The sequence below is a fragment of the Pseudopodoces humilis genome, chromosome 4 (genome assembly GCF_049639895.1).
Source record: "Pseudopodoces humilis isolate 2021_Gansu_Grassland_sample_001 chromosome 4, ASM4963989v1, whole genome shotgun sequence".
Lineage (NCBI taxonomy): Eukaryota > Metazoa > Chordata > Aves > Passeriformes > Paridae > Pseudopodoces > Pseudopodoces humilis.
Window position 1 is genome coordinate 40,649,492 of NC_142203.1, and position 19,396 is coordinate 40,668,887.

At 37.2% G+C, this 19,396-nt stretch overlaps 1 protein-coding gene across 2 annotated transcripts in view; it reads left to right on the plus strand.

The window, feature by feature from the left end:
• Nucleotides 1-17,353, plus strand: part of FRMD3 (FERM domain containing 3) — a 138,936-nt gene extending 121,583 nt beyond the window's left edge. For both annotated transcript variants that reach the window (XM_088054113.1, XM_005522637.2), the window contains exons 13-14: nucleotides 2,967-3,088; nucleotides 13,988-17,353. In XM_088054113.1, coding sequence (XP_087910239.1) covers nucleotides 2,967-3,088; nucleotides 13,988-14,583 — 718 coding nt within the window. In that variant the 3' untranslated portion in view covers nucleotides 14,584-17,353. The remainder of the gene's footprint in view (nucleotides 1-2,966; nucleotides 3,089-13,987) is intronic.
• The last annotated feature ends 2,043 nt before the right edge of the window (nucleotides 17,354-19,396 follow it).

Genomic DNA, 19,396 nt, shown 5'->3' on the forward strand with positions numbered 1-19,396 from the left:
CTAATCTGTGCTGCTTTGAAGCTGAGTTTAACTAATCAGTCAGATTGATAACTTATATTGTTTTTTGTATTGTGGCATAAACTGTTATTACATGATCCTGACAGAAAAGTACATTCTAATTTCATTCCTAGATTTTGTTTGATTTTAAAGTTCTTGGTTTGTATATGCTTATGGTTCTTTTTTAAAGTATACTTCATAGTTTTTCCATAATGCATTCAGATTAAAAAGCATGAAGTTCATTCAGTAAAGAGGAAAAAATATTAGAGATCTTTTTTTTTTTTGAGGAAAATTTGGCTTGTAAGAAATAAGCTGCTTGACTTTGAAAGCAAACTAATGTTTTCATGTCCTTATCACTCATTTTATTGACAGTAAAAATTTCTAAAAACCTGATTAAAGCACTTCAGAAAAGGAAGAGGCCATCAGGGAAAACTATTTGAAGCCTTTTTAAAAATCAGGTTACTTAAAAATCTGAACATTCTACAGCCATATTCCTATTTTTGTCAAGATTTCATGTTTGGGGAGATTTTTTTTTTCTTTGTTATTTTTAATTTAATATTGCTATTTTATCTGTATTTGAGTTAAAAGTGGATTGTCTTTACTAAAAGATGGGAATATATTTGCAGTAAATATTTATAATATGTCATCCAGCCCTAGTTTGTAATTAATAGTTAGGCCATGCAGGCATGTTTCAAACATATTTTTCCAGATTACATTTTAAAATGGGGTAAGTGAAGGTCTAGAATGTGTTAAATGATAACACAGAAGGCAAAATATAGATGGATCATTGAGACAGTATAAAATATTTGGGCACACAAATGTATTTTAAATGAGACTAGTTGTTCACTTTCGGAAATAGCTTACTTTGCCTACTTTCCAAGAGGTTTCTTTTTTCCAGGATAAGAAAAGATTTTCATACATTTATTTTTTTTTTATCCTGCATTTTGCTTTTCTTTGATTTCTACATTTAGAAGTATTTTAAACATACTGTTTAAAACTTGGTGTACATAAAGAAACAGATCAGAGAGCAAATAAATTTATTTATATAGCAGCATCATATGGATTTAACAACCATCAAATAGGAATGCATATCTTTCATCATTAACCTTCTTACAAAGTTTGCATTTGTAATATTATGGAAGCTCCAAGTTCAGTTTCTTAGAAAAACTAAGAAATACAGTGATTTCAGGTGCTTTTATAACTCAGGTTGTGAAATGGGAGACAGAGGTAGCTGATCCTTCTAAAAGCTCAAGCAGGCAAAAAGGATAGAAAATTTTCAGCTCAAAAAAAAGGGCATTTTTAAAAAAAAGTTCCTCTGTGAAAGAGGATTTGGGGATAGGGAATGACGGCTTTTCAGAAGCAGAACATTCAGGAAAAATATATTTAATTGAAGGTCAATGTATATCTATATATCTGTATAAGGTTTTTCCTCCCTATGTCCTCAACCTTAAAGTAAATTCAGTTGTACCATGGTTGCACTAAGAAAGAAACATGCAATTGAGAGGAGGGTACCACTCAGTACCTTTGTGTTTGGATATTACACTTAAAGCACTATGTACTGAAAATCTATTGGAGTGTGTAGTCATGCAGGATTAATGCAGTGGCAAGTTCTTCTGACAAACACAAAATGAATGATCTAATGTTTTGCTTCCAGGGCATGCATGAAGGAGGCATCTTTGTAAATAAGTATGGAGAAGAAGCCTGTGGGTGCTCCCAGGCATAGCTCCTATTTTGGGAGTTGCTTGAGAGCTTTTTACAACAAGCACAAAGGTTCAGGGACTGCATAAAAAGCCTATGGGTTTACCTTTGGGTTGGAATGACTATAATAATCTGAGTGAAAACCTTCTGTGGATAGTGGAAACTTAAACTAAATTGCTATCAGAGAGTGTTCAGAGAATGCAGTGAGGATATGAATTTTGGGCATGTGTTATGACACAAAAAATCATATCAATTGAGCAAGAAAGCTTGTTTATTTCCACAGACTGACAGGTAGTGACTACTGACAGGTAGTGTGGGTTAAGAATTGGACACCTGTGTCCCAAGTTTACCTAAACCTTCAGCAACACGGATCCATCTTCTGACTTGCAATAGGTTTTTTGTTCAATCTGTTTATGTGGAATTTTAAGTTAAGCCTTTTATGCAGACTTGAAATGCATTTTGTGAAACTTCAGGACTGTATCAATATACCATTTGAAGTCAAGTAGAATACTCTTCCACTTCATATTTGCTTTTGTCAAAGTAAGTATTTTATAATATAATTGTTAAGATTTACTGCAGGACTCTTGCTTCAGGCCTGTATTGTGTAAATCCTAGATAGCACATTCAAAAGAACCATTTTATGTTCTCAGTAATATATTTTTAGGCTAATAACCATCATGACTGAAGAAAATCAGCAGCATTCCTAAAACTTTCCAGAGTATATTCAACACCTGCTACCAGGAAAGCCTCTTAGAGTGAAGTAAGACAAGAAAGAAAACCAGCCTGAGTGCTGGGAGCCATGGTGTAGAGGCAGCATCTGGGGTGTGTGGGCATGAGTGAGAGCACTCTGTATCTGTCAAGAGATACAGTTGTTCCTGCTTTAGTCTTTGATCCTCAGTGCTCAAACTGTAACAAATCCTTTATCCAGTTCTGGAGGCAATGGAACAACTTTCCTCTTCCTTGAATCCGAATACTAATGTTTGCTGTGTGCTATGGAGGGGAGCAACATACTGAAATCCTGCCCAAGACGAAAGGAAGTCAGGCAGTGTAAAGGAGGCAAATCAGCATAATACCTCTCACACTTCAGATGTTGAAATCTTTACATCTGCAGAGGGTGCAGCATTACACAGCTGAAAGCAGTGTTCAATGTGTAGAGCTTTCAACAACAGCTCAAGGCCTAGTAATTTATGCAAAATGATTCTGAGATGAGACTTACTGGATTGCAGCTATTTCCAGTAAGCAAACTGACCCTGTTTTCCCCATTCTTTTAGAACCAGCATTACCCAGAGTCGCAGCTCTCCCTCCTTGAACAAGCAACTCATAATCAACATGGAACCTTTGCAACCTCTCCTTCCTTCCCCCTGTGAGGAGGAAGAGGTTCCTTTAGATGAAGGTGAGTCACCCAATTCCTGCCAATATTTATTACAAAGCATATGGAAAAAGATATGATACTGACTCAGTGATATGGAAAAAAAATAATAATTTTCATTGGGAATACATAATTAAACCTCTGTATGTCATACCCAGAAATGATCACTATCTCAAGAAACTGCATAAGCCTTCTGCAAGATATATTGTGAGGAAAGTTAATGCTATTTGATTTCTGTGTCAAAAAATCTTTTAAATTTTCAGGAAAAAGGATCTTAGGAAATAAATAGTCTCAAGATGGCACCTTTTTCTAACTAGTGTCAGCAGACACTCAGGAGTGAAAACTGGCAGTTTACTCATGGATATTTTTTTTTCTCAATTCCCTTATTTTTGTATTTCCTTTCTGCTTTAATCTGCTGACTTCATTTCCTTGACAAAAAAAAAAAGATGTTCTTTGAAAATCAGCTGGGAAAGATCTTCTGTTAATTTGTCTTCCTTTTTCAAAAAGGGATGTTATTGGAATATTAGTTTGAATTTATTCTGTAGTGTTTTCCATGTGTTTCTTTATTTCTTGATATTTTAAATATCACATGGAACACCTTTCTTTTTGAGATATCACTACAAACAATGACATGAACATCATGGCCGGCTTAAATGAGGATAATTGTTTTTGTTCTAATAAAAATGAAGCCAACCAAGCAAAATCTGACGCTGGTTCTTGCTTGAGATGTAGTGAGATAATTGTCTCAGAGGTTGGGAAATAAGATCTTTGCTGTTGCTTTGTTTTGGTCAATGGGAAATAGAAAATAGCTGAGTATCTTCCTTTTCATGGAAGTATGTCCTAATTTTATTTTATAGGAGTTGTATGAACATGTTTTGTTCATTCTTTGGAGTTTGGACACTGAATGTAGCAAGTACAAGGTGAATTACATTGTCTGTATGCATACCTTATTATAATTAGTAGTAGCAGCTGTTAGTTTTAACAGCTACTTGTTTACCTCTGCTGTGAAATACATGTATCTGAGAATTTGCCTTCTAGCAGCCAAGTGCCACCGCTGTGTTTCCTCTGGGCACTTGTCACCACTGTAGAGTAACAACAGCTGGATATAACCACATGTCCTTGCTTTAAACACACTTACCACTCTAGGCAATGAAATCCATTTTTGGAAACTGGTGACTTACTGGTGTATGCTCACCATACAGTGCATGTTTTAAATGTTTGTGTTATGTAAGTTTGAAAATTATCTTTCCTTTATGTTAGACAGATTGTTGTTACTTTGATGAGCTAATAGACATGTTTGCTGGTGGTATTTAACGACATACTTTATATGTTGTTAAGTATCACCAGCTGCTAAGCTAACAGTATTTAGACTGTTACAGTCTTTTCCTGCAGAAAACTTGGCTATATTATCAAATTGCAGCTTGAACTGATCTCACAGTTCTCCAACCGTGATGCTGGTTCTCTTCCCATCATCCACTTCTGTGGATTCCCACCTTCTCCCTTGCATCAGCACAAATCATACCAGTGATTGGCAACTGGGAGAAAGAGTTAAAAACAAAACAAATAGTAAATAAATTCTAAACAAGAAGAAAACCAAACTAAGCCAAATAACAACAGCAAACCAAATTAAAACAAAAAACCCAAACCCAAACAAAAACCCCTTAACTGTGCACTGTCCTGTTATTGCCTGACTCAAACTTTGAGTGGCACATCAAGAGGGTTAACCAAGTTCTTGTGTTGGGGTAAGGGCCTGAGGAGGAGGTGGGGAGAGGAGAGGCATCCAGCCCTGAGACTGACACAACTGCCTTGGGAAATTCCTTTTAGTGTGCTACAGACATGAAACTCTGTATATCTCTGTATATGTCTCAGCCCAGTGAAGCATACTTTCATTTTTGTTGTTCCAAAGGCAAAAGTCAATGTTATCAGATCAATAATTCATGCATGAAATCTCAGCACAGAGGTATCAAGTGACTGAAAAGAAGCTTTCATCACTTTGTCAAAACCACATTAATATCCGGTGACTGGAGAGGTATGGTTTTGTCTTTTTTTTTTAAAAAAATAGTCTACTCAAGTAAGTGAAGCTGTGATATCATCACGTGCTAGAAAATCTACAGACAATGGACCACCACCTGCAAAACAGTTGCCAAGTGATCAGGACAGGCAGTAATCTAGTTCATCAAAATCAGACAGTGAAAGAAGGCAGCCACAGAACCTGCATAGCAGCACTACAAGAAACGTAATGTGTTAAATGACACATGGAGAGAAACTGAGCTGTACTCAATGCTGGTGAGGCTGCATCTCAAATCCTGTATTCAGTTCTGGGCCACTCACTGCAAGAGAAACATTTAGGGGCTGGAGAATGTCCAGAGAAGGACACTAGTGTGAATGAAGGGAAAGGAGCACAAATCCTATGAGGAACTTTTGAGGGATCTGGGGTTGTTTGAGGAGGCTTGGGCTGAACTTTATCACTCTCTACACCTCCCTGAAATGAGTGTGCAGCCAGGTGGGGATTGTTCTTGCCTCCCAGATAATAAGAGAAAGTGGCCTCATGTTGTACCTGAGAAGGTCTAGTTTGGATATAAGAAAAATTTCCTTACCAAAAGGATGGTCAGACATTGGAACCAACTGTCCAGGGACATGACTGAATCAACTTCCTTGGAAGCATTCAAAAGGTGTGTGGATGTGGTGCCTGGGGACATGGTTTAGTGGTGAGCACAGCAGTGCTGGGTTAACAGACTTGACTTTTCAACCTTAATGATTCTATGCACAGAAATGAGCACACACCTGCTACCATCAGTCTAATTGTCTGTGAGGGTACTCAGCAGTGTAAGATTTGGTTGTAGAGGAGAGGCATATGGAGCTTTTGTAGGTACAACTATATTAATCTTTTTTATATAGTCTCTTGCTGAGAGTTAGTATAGACCAGGAGTCAGAGTCTTTCTGAGTCAGTTGTAAGATTTTAAGATTTCTCCCTTAGTTATGTGTAAAAAAAACCAGGGGGAGCGATTTGAAATTAACACGGTCATTTCTCTTTTGCATAAGCATGGTCACATGAAACATAAATTATAAATTTTACTTCTCAACATCAGAATGCAGGAACACACTGGCCTTTTTTCCTCTTGTACTAGGATTTGACGCCTTGGATATTTTTATGCTTCTGTGTGGTTCAGCTGTTATGCTAGCAACTGCTAGCTGAGATGGATGCTGTGGAAGTTTGCAATGTGTGTTACAAAGCATTTGGAAATGTTTCAAATGTTGGAAATCTTTCATGACCATGTCTGGCTGACACTTGAGGCCTTCCTTTATGTGTTGAATACACCAGTGGTTAGATTTTTGTAAGAATTACTGCTTTCCAGTTTATGTAGCCATGTACACAATGAAGGGCCAACCCCTTTTAGTTAGAATTTAATGACCCTGTTTGGTTGCTACAACAGTTATGAGAATAAAAATGAGAAAAGAGGACAGAGTCTTACTTTTGAAGGGGTGACAAAATGGAGATAGGAGGTGAAGGGGTACTTGATCTTTCCTCACACCCACAAGAAAGTGCTTGCAGAGAAGGAAAGGAAGAGAGAAATCTTTGCTCTGGCAGAGGAAGGAGTAAACAGGACCTCTGCTGGATATTTGTACTATAGAGGCTGTGCGGGAGCCACCATAAAGATGCTTTCCAAAACCTTAATTGAAGCAGATGTCCTTTATGAGAGAAATATTTGTGTGTAAAATAAGTATTTGCAGAACTCCCTCTTCTACTCCTCTCTCCCACATATTTGCGTGCATCACTGAATTTTTTTGGTACAAAGAGAACAAGGACATCAGGTAATGAAGACTCAACACAACATGTCATAGACATTACAGATGAGTATTCTGGGAAGTGACAGACTACATCCCCACCAGTGTACTCTTCCCAGTTTATTTCTTCCCTGTGGCTTTGGTGAGAAGAGTTTCTTTCCAACTAGGATACTGTGATGTTATGTCTTCCAGCTCCCAGCTGGAGCAAGTTATCAGCAGCCAACATAGGTGCATCGTGGTTTTTTTGGGAACCTGTATATCTCTGCTGGACAGGAGCAGGGAAGTGCCCAGCCTTCTGAAACAACACTTCTTTCTGGTGGATAAGAATCTGTCCAACAATTGTCCTCAAGCAGGAGCTGAAGCTCATATGTAAAGAGAGAATTTTTTTTTCCAGACTTAGAAATTTTATGCCCTTGTTTTTACATGGGATGGACAGTTTTCATTCCAGGCTAGAAATTAACGTGTTTTTGTCTCACTGGTTTGCTTTGTGACTAAGGTTTGTAAGCACAGGATAGGATTTTTCCATTGTATCCGGATGTTTCACAAATAATTTCCAGGCAGTGATGGGAACTGACATTACTGGCATATTAAAGCATTTTAGAAAAATAATGGGACTATGAATGCTGGCCTCTTTTTTAACTGCACTATGTTTTGGTGCCTTAGATATTTTTATGCCTCTGTGTGTGGTTCAGCTGTTATGCTAGCAACTGCTAACTGAGATGTGTGCTGTGAAAGTTTGTATTGTACATTATGAGGCATTTGGAAATGTTTAAAAATAACCTCTGGTTCTGTTCCCTGCTGGGATATTTTTGTTGGGCATGTTAGAAGCTTGTAATTTGATTCATTGAGAACGACTTGTGTTAGTCTCTTTAAACTCAGTGGGAACTTAATAAAAGGTCAAAGCTGGTATGGCTAGAGCTTTTACAAGACTTTGAGAAGAGGAATTAATAGTCAAAATGGTGAAATGTCTTGTAAAAATCCAAACCAAGAGAAGCATTCATTTGCGGATGGTTAACCACTGCAACAAGGAAGTGTGCATTCGTTTACTGCGGCATGGCTCCAAGATCACAGCCAGAAGGGCTGGTAAATTTACATTTATTTTACTCAAACTCTTTTTTTAACCCTCTTACCCTAGTTTATGTTAATAGTTGTCTCTTGGAAAGGAACTGTACTGTAAATTACATGTACAGCAGAGAATAAGGACGAATTACTGACAAGAACAAAGATGCAAATGAAGGATGAATGAGACAAAATATAAATTTGTTGTACTGTCTTACAGAAAATTTGTTTGTTAATTGGTAACAAATGAGGGACTGGAATTTTGTCTTTGTATTTTTCTGGGACTTAGGCATGGAGAAATACTTCGAAACTGTAGTAATTTGGGACAAAACTAAATGGTTGTTAAACTAGAAGGTAGTAGATTTTGAATGTGAGCTGAATGCAGTAGTTGAGACAGCTCAGCTTTTTACTTCAGTTTTCCAGATTGTAACTTTCTTTGGTTTATTTTTCTAGATACTAAATAATTTCATATACTGAATAATAGTACTAAGGCTGGTGGAGGAAGGTGGAGCTTGGGCAGAGTCTGATTTATTTCCCTTTTTACTGCACACAAGAGGAGTACAACCCAAAGAACAAAAAGCATTCAGTATTGCTTTGGACAGCAAAGTGGTGATTTTTTTATAAATGCCTTTGCCAAAGATCCATTGCCTCCCCTGTCAGTAAACATGTCCATTTCCTTAATTTCATAAGACATTTTAAAAATTGTTTTTCCTTGTTTCTGTAGTACCATTTGCTTTTGATATTTGGACACCTATAAGTGGAATTCTTAATAACATTTATAAAATCTTTGTATTGAGTCTTTATTTCAGAAATCAGTTTTTAATCAAAGAATTAGCTGAAAATGTTCTGGCAAAGATTAGAATATTGTTACTCTTTTGATATCTGAAAATCAGAAACAGGTGCAGCAGATACAGGAGAAACTGCTTCTTGCATTGATTTGTCTCTGAGTAGCAACAGCTCCTGATTATCTTTGTTTCTTGAATTCACCACTCAGGGGAAACAGTAGAACCATGAGAATGCACCTAATTCCATTGATTCAAAAACAGTAGCAAAATTGAAAAAACATTATTATTGACATGTGTTTTGTATTCTTACATCTCAGAGGTTAAATATCGGCTCCAAATAGATGCAAGACATCTTGTTGGTTTAATATAATGACACCAATCATAAGATTTGTATGTCAGAACTACATTAGTTCTTAAACGCATTGATTTTGTACTGTTCATAGATGTTGTTCCTTTTAAAGTACACATGCAAAAGAAAAATATATAAATATATATATATCAGCATTTAAAACATGTATACCAGCACCAAAGCACAGGAGGTAGCCTGTGCAAGACTCCTAACGTGGGACATAACTCCTTGGGAGAACCCATTGCGACCCTCTCAGAACAAGGCTGACTTGTGCCAGGAGGGGACACCCTATCTGAGTGGGAATGCTGAAATGTCCCACTTGCCCTTTTGCTGGGGTGCTAAGATTTTACATCAGTGCTCTGCTCTTTCCGCTTCACTGTCCTTGGCGTGCTGGGCACTGAGTCACTGCAGTCCCATCACCAGGTCCTTCTTTTTCTGAACTGCTGACAGGTGTATCTTTCCTTCTCACTCCTGCTCCCATGATCCACAGTTGTCTTTCCCTGGTGCTTCCTTCTGTCCTATTGCTGCTTACTCCTGTTTCTGGAAGGGGATCAACAACTCTGGGTTGAGCTACCTCCAGGCCAAAGGGAAATTGAAGACAGGCATCCCAGAATGCCCACTGTGCGGTATGCTCTGTTCTGCTTCTGCCTCTGGGTGCCTTGGGTGCCCTTTCTGGGGTGTGAAAAGTAGAGCAGCAGCCTTCAGTGGCTGTACTAGCCGTGACATTGAACACCATGACACAACATAGCTGGGAGGCAAGTTGTAATGCCACAAAACATGCAACTTGTACCAACTGGCAACAGGGACAGGGCTTTGCTCCTTTCTAGAAGTTCCCATTAAACTAAAGCAAACAGTAATGGCCAGCAGGAAAGGCAGGTCACTGCCTAAAAAGGAGTTTCTATAAACTGTCATTGATTAACTCTCCTTGCAAAGCTATAACAGGTGTCTTTTATGGGCATGGGATATGGGTATAGTACAAATCTGTGACCACCTATTTCTGAGGGCAGGAGCTCTGGCTGTGATGCAAATCCTGCTTGACATAGATCCTGTGTAGGGAAATATTTAAGTTCAATGTAATTCTAGAGTTTGTCTCCTTTTTCTACATTTTCTTTGTGACATTCAGGCATTTTGCCTGAATGTGAGAAAATCACCTTCTCCTTCCCTCTGAAGAGTCATTCTATTCATAGTACAAATGAATTTTGTCCACATGGAAAATAAACAAAGGATACATGATATTCCTAGAGGAAGAAGTGAAAAAGACAGGAAGGATTTCTCCTAATTGCAGCCTCGCTGGCCATTTTTGTTTACATGCATGTATGAAATGTTACTAGCAGTGTTCTTTCTGGACCATATCTAATTTTCCATTTCTTTCCTTAAAATGTGGGTATATTCACACTTGTTCCTTTCTACAATATACAATATACAATTTTCTAGTAAGAAAAGCCATGTGTGGGATATCTGCCCAGCAGACAATGTGTGAACTGATTTTTTTAATAAGCAGATGATACATTTTTCTGAGGTGCTGTACTTTTAGCAACTGCAGCTTCTTAAGAATGGTGGAGCTAGAGCTGTCCCTCATTTTGTTAATCCTCAGCTGCTGGTTTTGGCCTCCGTAGAAATACTAGCAGCTGACAACTTTTATGCCAGACCTCTTGCACGTTCATGTTCACAGCAGATGACCACAGTAATCTCATGTCTTATTCAGAGGTTCATGTTCCTGGTTTGGAGCAATCACAGTATTTGGTGGAAGGGGAGTACTGAGTTTCACCCAGGATAATGAGATCTCTGGCTTTGTAAAATTTGTTCAGTTGCCAGAAGAGTGTAGCAAGCCTTTGCTGTGGAAATACAAGAAACAAACCTGAGTTTATTTACCTGATACTCCAATAATCTCTATTAGAAGTTTCTGATTCATGGAAAGCAAATTGCCAGTAAGAATATAAAGTAAAAATTGGAAAGAAGAGGTTCTTCACAAATGTAATTTAATTCTCAACTCATACTCCTCTAAATCTGAACACCATAAAAATTTTAGCTATTGTTAAAAAGGCGGTAGACTTTTCAAAATCTTGCCAACAAATTATATAAAATGATAGCCATATAAGTGTAGTATCAAAATAATTTTTATGTATGAATAGGAGGAAAGGATTTGCAGTAGAGCTGTAGAATAATTAGGAGTTAGGCTTGCTTTAACTTTAGTATTCTATTTTTCCATTGGAACATTTTGAGGATTTTTTTTAATTTTATCTTGATTTTGTTATTTCAGATAACTGTCTCTCTCTTTTCTCTCTGAAAAGTAAAAAATCCAAATTCTTTCTTCTCTCTTAAATTTGTGTTACTGGAATATTCATTGTACTGTGGAATTTTGGTACTCTAATGTGATATTCTTAGGCCTGCATAAGCTTTGTAAATTATGCTTGCCATAATAATTTTACAGTTACATATTTTGAAACCATCAAAATATGAATGTCATGACATACTTATCTTTATTATTGCAACATGACTGGAACTTTGCTGGAGTCACTTGTGTTGACCCTGGTTAATAGCCTGTTCTTTCATCATTAAAAACACTAAAAAATGTTGTAGTACTACAGAGAATATGAAGGACCAAAAAGAACAACTTTATATATTTAATTTTTTAAAATATCAAATCAGCTTGCAGCAGAAGCAGCATTTAATGTCCATTCTAAATTTTCAAATATTTATTTACACTAGTATTTGACTGATATAAAATGCAGTTATTTTGGTTTAATGAGTTTAAATAACAAATAAAGGAGTAGAAAATTCTTTTTAGCAGTTGAAATTTATAGTGGAATGCAAATTTAATGTGCACATCAGAGCTGCAACACACTACAATTTTAATACAAACCCTTCAGGAAACAAGAACACTGACTTGAAAAGACTCCTCTGTTGCCTTCTATCAACAGGTTAACCTCATAGTCAGAAGTTTGCCAGTTATTTGAGAAAAACACAGTTTTAATGAAAGTTAGTATGTTGTTCATGTTCACTGTGTAGTTTATGCAAGCTGGAATTTACTGTGGGGAGAAAGAGGAGGTTCAAGAATCATAAATTGGGGTGACCTTTCTTTCTGGTAGCTGCAGCTGTCCTCTATGATGAGTAACATGATGAAGATATATTACTGACCTTGCATCTAAGGTGATATAGAGAGGCCTATGGCCAGGATTCTCAAATTTGGGAGAGTAAAATTGGGTGCTTTCAACCATTTTGAAATGTCTAAGTAAGTGGCTCAACTTAAATCCTACTCATATTAAGAATAATTGAAAAGCATATTTGAGAATCAAATGGTAGTGCTTGTGTATAGGTATATACATATAAAGATATGTATAGATTCTTAATGCTGGGTCCCAGAGTGAAACTATTTTGGCTTTAGTAATTTATCATGGGTGTACTCTCAAGTAACTGTGTATGGTTTGATGATCCAGCATTACCTTCTGTTACTTAGGAGAAAGATCCTCCAAATCTGTTCTCACTTCTTGGTGTTCATATACTGTTTTGTCTCACTTCAGTTGGTTTGTGTCCTCCTCTTGATGATTGTGACAGATATATTTCTTAGTGTAAAGACTGGTGTAAACAATTAAGTTCCAGCACAAAATGCTGAAAAGTGATGAATTCCTAAATTGGCTGTGATGAGAGAAGACACAGTAGTTGAGGCAAGAAATTATTAGGTAGGAAGTAAAATTAAACTTACAAAAATTAAACTAATTAAATTACTGAGCTAATTATTGAAGACAAGGTTTCATTTCAGCTATGCACATTTGCTGCTGAAAGGAGCTCTCCTGCTCTCTTTTCAATCCCTGGTTATGTGCTGTCTCCACAAGAACACATGACAAGCCAGCTCAGGAAGAAGAAACATCAGACACTAACCCAAGCTGCTTTTCTCAGCAACAAAATGAAAGGAAGCAGAAATTGTTTTTGGTCAATTAGCCAAAATATGAAACCTCACCTGGAGGCATGGCCAGTGAGGTCTAGATAGCAGGGAAAAGATAACAGATTACAGAGGAAGAGATCTGTCTGGGCCATTTTGAATACTTAAAAAAGGGAAATTTCCATGAGGAGGTGTCTTAATACTATTTTGTAAGGCAGGTTTGTGCCCAACTGTCCTCCTTTCCGCTCCTGCTACTGACAACTAACAGCAGTCACTGAAGGTTTGATGTAGCTGTAAACAGCTAGACTTCTTTGCAAATTTATTCCTGTTAGAGATAGACTGGAAAAAGGAGAGTAAGTTTTGAGAGGAAAGGGCTTGAGCAGAAAACAGTGTCATAAGAAAGTCTCCTCTGTAAAGGGGAGGGAGAAATTTAGATGAGAGATAAAAGAGCTAAAAAACTGGATGAGCAGAAAAAAAAAAAATGACACAAGAAGGAGCTTTTTTAATCGGTGAGGCTGTTAGAATCCTGTTCAAATGATATCCAATCCTCATATCATATGTTAACCTTCCTCTCCTTTTGCCTTTTTTACTGTTAACATCAATTTATCATGATCATCTATTGTCTCTTTTTAATGTCATGCTCTGTTCTCAACCTTAGCTATAACCTTACTATACTCATTCATCTCAAAGCAATGAGAGTTGGTAGTTGTTTATTATTCACCGAAGAGTACCAATTTGCACATGTAGTAGGTATTCATTTATACCAGAAGTCAGGTTGCCAGTAGAAAATAATCTGTTCTCTTTTCTACTTTGCACTACACTATTATCATCCATAGTTGTGTGGGACCCTCTTAAGCAGATCTGATGTACTGCAGCTTTGTAAAGATACTGTCCTTTTCAGAAAGCTTTTCCAGTTTTTGATAACAGTGTACAGTCTGATTTTAATATGCAAAGTTATTGCAGAATCTTCTTTCCATATATCTGTTAAATACTGTTGGAGGGCTGACTTTTGGCACCAGGCTGTGAGAAATTTAGTATCATTGTTTTAATCTAATTTTTTTCAGGTATCCAACTACCAAAGGAAGAGGAGATTTCAGTACCTGTGACCTCAAGCTCTCCAGTAAAGGATACTGGGAAGGATGTTGATCTTGCCATTGAACAGGACGAGAAGATGAACGAGGAACCCTTAACCATCTCAGAGCTGGTATACAATCCAAGTGCCAGCTTGCTGCCCACCCCTGTTGATGATGAGATTGACATGCTTTTTGATACCTGTCCAAGAGCAGAGAATGAGAAAGATGATACCGATTCATTTGAGGAACTTGAAGCAGATGAAAATGCATTTTTAATTGCAGAGGAGGAAGAACTGAAAGAAGCTCGGAGAGCCCTGAGGTGGAGCTATGACTTTCTAATGGGCAACATCGAGGTGAATGCTTTTGTGAAGAGTTTCTCCAGACTTTTCCTTGTAGGCCTTGGACTATTGTTGTTTGTGTTCCCCCTTTTCCTTGTTCTCTTGGAGTCGGACCTTCAAATCTCTTTCCTTCACGAAATCCGTCAGACACCAGAGTTTCAGCAGTTTCATATTGAATATTACTGCCCCCTTAGGCAGTGGATGGCTTGCAAAATAAACTTCATCCGTGATATTCTGGGCAGCTTTTAAATTTTACATGAATATGATACAACTAAGGGCTATATTCAAAGTTTCAGTTAGTGACAGCTTTCCATAATGCCCATGGGCCCATCTGTTGGCAGCTGCCTTCATAACTCCATGTATGGTTTTCATTACACACTCTTCAGTTCTTAAGTTGCCTTTACATACTTAAATTGCCAGTTTAGTGACCAGCTTATACAGTCACCTCTCAATAACCAAAAAGAAGCTTTATTTTATAATACATTTCAGGTTTCCAGTTCATTTATTACATTATATAAGACAGGGTCACAATAAGTTTCATTGTCCTTAACCTTTCAATCCATGATACTAAAACTGATGATACTGAAAGAAAAACTTTTTGAATATACTCCTTAGTGCAACAATCTCTTCTAACCAATGCCTATACAAGCAATGTTTATGCTGGGTTTTTTGGTTTGTTTTTTTTTTTCCTGTTTGTTTGTTTTTTTACATTTTTATGTGTGTAAGATATTTTGGTAAATTTTTAGTAAAAGGCAATTTATGATGTTATTTAAATGTACACATTGGTAAGAGCAATGCAGAGGGGCATGTAGGGTGTTTTTAGTGTTTTACTAATTATTTGTTTTTAAACTATGGCTGGAGAATGAATTAATTTAATGTAGCTATATACAAAGGGACTGTGTTTGGGAAACACAGAAAGTTCACTCAAGTTCAGTAGGGGCTACCTGTGGGAAGTGAAATGACAGCAAGTATGCAAAAGAATTTCTGAAATGCAGTGAAGTTCCAAAGCTTGGGGAAGTGAGCAGAACTGAAATGATCCTTTCTCTTATCTGTCAGATTGTCTTCCACTTTATCAGTTCTGTATAAAGTCTTCACAAGATAGTCCAAGTACGTTTATTGAAAGATTGAGTCTTCAGTCTAAATGTAGATTATTGTACATAATGGAAGACAATAATAGTAAGTAGCAAAAAAAAAAAAAAAAAAGAAAAAAAAAGAAAAAAAAAGAAAAAAAGACCCAAAAAAAAATCAGTAGGTGAGTGAGCTACTTTTAAAAACCATAAATAACATGAAAAGGTGAAAAAGGAATAAATTTTTCATACTTCTTTTAAAAAGCAAAGCATTAGGCTGTACAGCTCATATAAAATTAATCTACTGGCTCACAGTTAAAGGCTTAAACACTTTAAGAGATGCATCTTCATGCTTGATGCCCTTATGACTAATCTCTAAGACAACATATTTTCTGTGCATACTAATATGCTTCCTTTCACATATAGCACCATACTTATCCTCATTCCTTGTTATTATGAGCCCAGTTACGAGATCTAATGCTGTTTTGTGTAACATGGATTTGTATATCTAAAGGTATTCCAATATAGCTTAGAGAATATACTTACGTAAAATCTTGTCAATGCTGAGAACATTTGAAGGCCTTCAAATATACCACAGAGGTTCTGTTTAAGACAAGAAAGTATTTATTCCTCCTCTCCCACAGTTTTAGTGCAGCCTTGATTCATATTAAGAAAGTTGAATTTTGGCTTCAAACTCTTTCTCCTGCTTAGACATTTATGGAGACATATTTGAGGCTATTTTATTAGATGTACATTTAACACATTGTAACCACATGTCTAATTCCTACTGAATAAATTCCTTTAGTTTCAATATCAGGGAATATCTTTTGCTTGGTTTTCTCTTGTAAGCCTTTGCAAGTGTCTAGTTTTAAAATGGCAATTTTCAGAGAAGATTTTTCCTTCCCTTCTAATCTCCAGTTTTTAAAAGGTAGAACAGTTACGGGGCTTAGGAGTTCCTTTCCTCAGCTGAAAACTTTTGGATTGCTCTTCATCTCCCCTCCAACAAAGACTAAATTAAACAGCTGTGTTTTTTTATTGTCTTTGTTTGTCCTTGCTAATCTGTTTCCCAGAAGAATCATTAATGATTAGTTATTTAATGTCTATTTCTTCCTGTGCTACTTGCAGCTAAATGATCCTTTCCCACAAGGTAATAATCATTCAGGTGAATAGAAATGGAGAGTGAACAAAGGTAGACATTTGGTCTTAACCAGAAATTCTTCATTTGCATTGTTGCTAAACAAAGGGGTTAGAAAAGCTGTTTTTAGTGGCGAAGGCTGTGAGAACAGACATCCCGCTGGACTGTGACGACATGGTTCCATACAACCTCCTAGAAAGTCTGCTAATCACTTTAAAAAAAAAAAAAAGGTTGGATACAATAGTCTTGTCCCTGTGAATTACAGCACCCCAGAAGTAGGAGTATTTTAGTGCTTGATTTAACTCTTGTCAGAAAATAGCTCATTTTATGATGCTCATTTTCTCATGTTGCATGAGACCATAATCTCAAAAAATTGTGCAGTGCAGTGAAGTTTTATCTAGGGTTAAATGCAAGTGTGTGTTCACATGTGCTTGCATTTACTAACCATGTGCATCCATTCAGACCTGGCCTTTTAAAATTCTCACCTTTCCTTCCTGATGTTCTCTGTTCTATCAAAATAATTTAGCTAAAAGTCATGAGAGTCTTATAACTTAAAGGCCAGGACCATGTCATACACAGAAGGATAGAGCTGGGCACATTCAGAAAGAGTAGCAGCTTTTTAATAGTAAAGATGACAGACTTGGACTATGGAGCGTCTATAGGTATTGTGTATTTCTGTCTGTGCTTGGATTATATTGTAAAATGTTATGTACTTGAAATCTATTTTGTGGTTTGTCTAACATTTATAAACACAACTCTGGGAAGAATTAAAAATGGTTTTATTTCATGGAGTGTAAGGGGAAAATATACCTGTAACTTGAGCCTTATCTTTGTACAGTGAATTTCACATTTCTATATGTCAACATCCTGATTGTTTTGTATGTTGATATGATGGCAGGAATCCCTAATAAAATTACACTGGAGAAAAGCTTTCTGTAGTTATGATAGTTCTTCTGGGGAAAGATTTTCTAGAAATAATATTTTTTTCTTTTTTCACAAAGTACTTGGAAAATAATACAGTAGATTTCTTATATATATATATATTATACATATATATATATATATATTTCTTATATAATACAGTACAGATTTCTTACGACTCTTACAATGCTTTCAATATGATTTTCTTTATTCATCAGCTGGTGAGACACTAAAAGGTACTTTAAAATAGGATGTTGCTAACACGACATCAGGCTCATTTACCAAGAGACTATTGGTTTGCCTGGTTACCACATAAGAGTGGGTCAGAGTCCTGAGATACAATGGCTACACACAGAGTGAAAACTGAGAGGCTAGTTTTACAGTCAGGCCTTGGCAGTGGACATATGGCTGCAACCTTTCAGAGGCAGGTCTGGCTAAAGTGTTACTTAGCAAAAGCTGTGCTTTCTTACATTGAATTGGTTTAGAGCTCTGATAGAGCAAAAGTATTTGGTAAGAAATGTACAGTCTGCAATGAAGCAATTGATTATAATCCTGGGGAGCTAAGAGAAATAAAAGCTACTTCCTGAGCACATAAAACATTTAGATGAAGATATTAATGTACTGTATAGAGAGTGCCAAAATCTAAATAGACTCTGGGAATTTGAAATGTAAAAAATCAGAACTATATAGTACAGTGTCATGGGGTGACTTTACCTTTAAGATAGTTTTGAGAGCTAAGGAAGTTGAAGCTGCTGGTGACTGATGGGAGTCTTTTCTCCTGACCAATTATCGGTCATTTCTAAGAACTGGCTGCAGTTTTGACCATTGAAAAGTGAAATCAACCTGTAAACACCACCTTAAGACCTAAGCCTGAGAATTTCTTGTTCTCTTTGTTTCCTGGCTGTGAAAGGTAGCAGAGCTCCAGCTGGCCTCCCGTTCCCTGCCCAGGCCATGCGGCCGGGCGGGGGCTGAGCTGGGCCCAGCGGCTCCCGGCCGGGAGATGGGGCCTGCGGGGCTTGCTCCGGGCTCTGGCCGGGCCAGGCCGGTCCCTGGCTAGGCTGCAGTTTTTGCTGTGACTGAATTCACCAGAGACTGTTGAGTAAAGAAAGAAAAAAGCTCTTAACCTGTGGCAGGCTGAGACAGTGACCACACTCTCCAGAGCAGCCATGAAGAATCTTCCATTGCAGACAGCTCCAGCCGCTGCTCCAGCAGAGGTCACAGAACCATCTACAAAGCCTGGGCAAGATTTTAACCTTTTCATTACTTAGATGAGACTTGCAGATTAATCCTTTTATCCAGAAAGAGAAAAAGAGAGTAATCAACATGTAAAGAGACTTTATAAACTATCAGAGACAGTAAAGAAAAGAAGCTTCAGAAAAGGTAGAGAATAAGGAGATGCTTTATAAGCTGAAATATTTTTCTGTTAAAGCTATGGAGATGGACAGTAAGGTCTTGAAAAAACTCCTTTAACTCATGATAGAGTATATTGGGAGGAATGGAGTGATCAAAGTTTGGATTTTGAGCAAAAGGTGGAGTAATTGTGATACAGTGAGGTGCTGGAACAGAGTGAGATAGAGTAATAGTTGAAGCTTTGAGGCCTTGAGAGCCAATGAGAAAACTGTTTCCAGGGAAGCCCACAGAGACAGATGAAGAGAACTTTTGCCTTTGAGTAACTCATCCTTAAAAATAACATCCCTAAACTCATTGACCCATAACACACCTCAGAGTGATTTGAAATGGAAGGAGAGAACTGATGGCAGATTTCCGGGCAGCTGGCATCAGAAAAATAGAAAGCTATAACAGAAATAGCTTTCTTGTAGAAAACTCCATAGATTAGCAGAAGAAGACTTCTATTTCTCTACAAAGACTGATGAAAAGACCCTAGCAGGAATTGGGACTGTTTTAAACACCAAAGTTCCAAAGTTTTTTTGTCTCTATG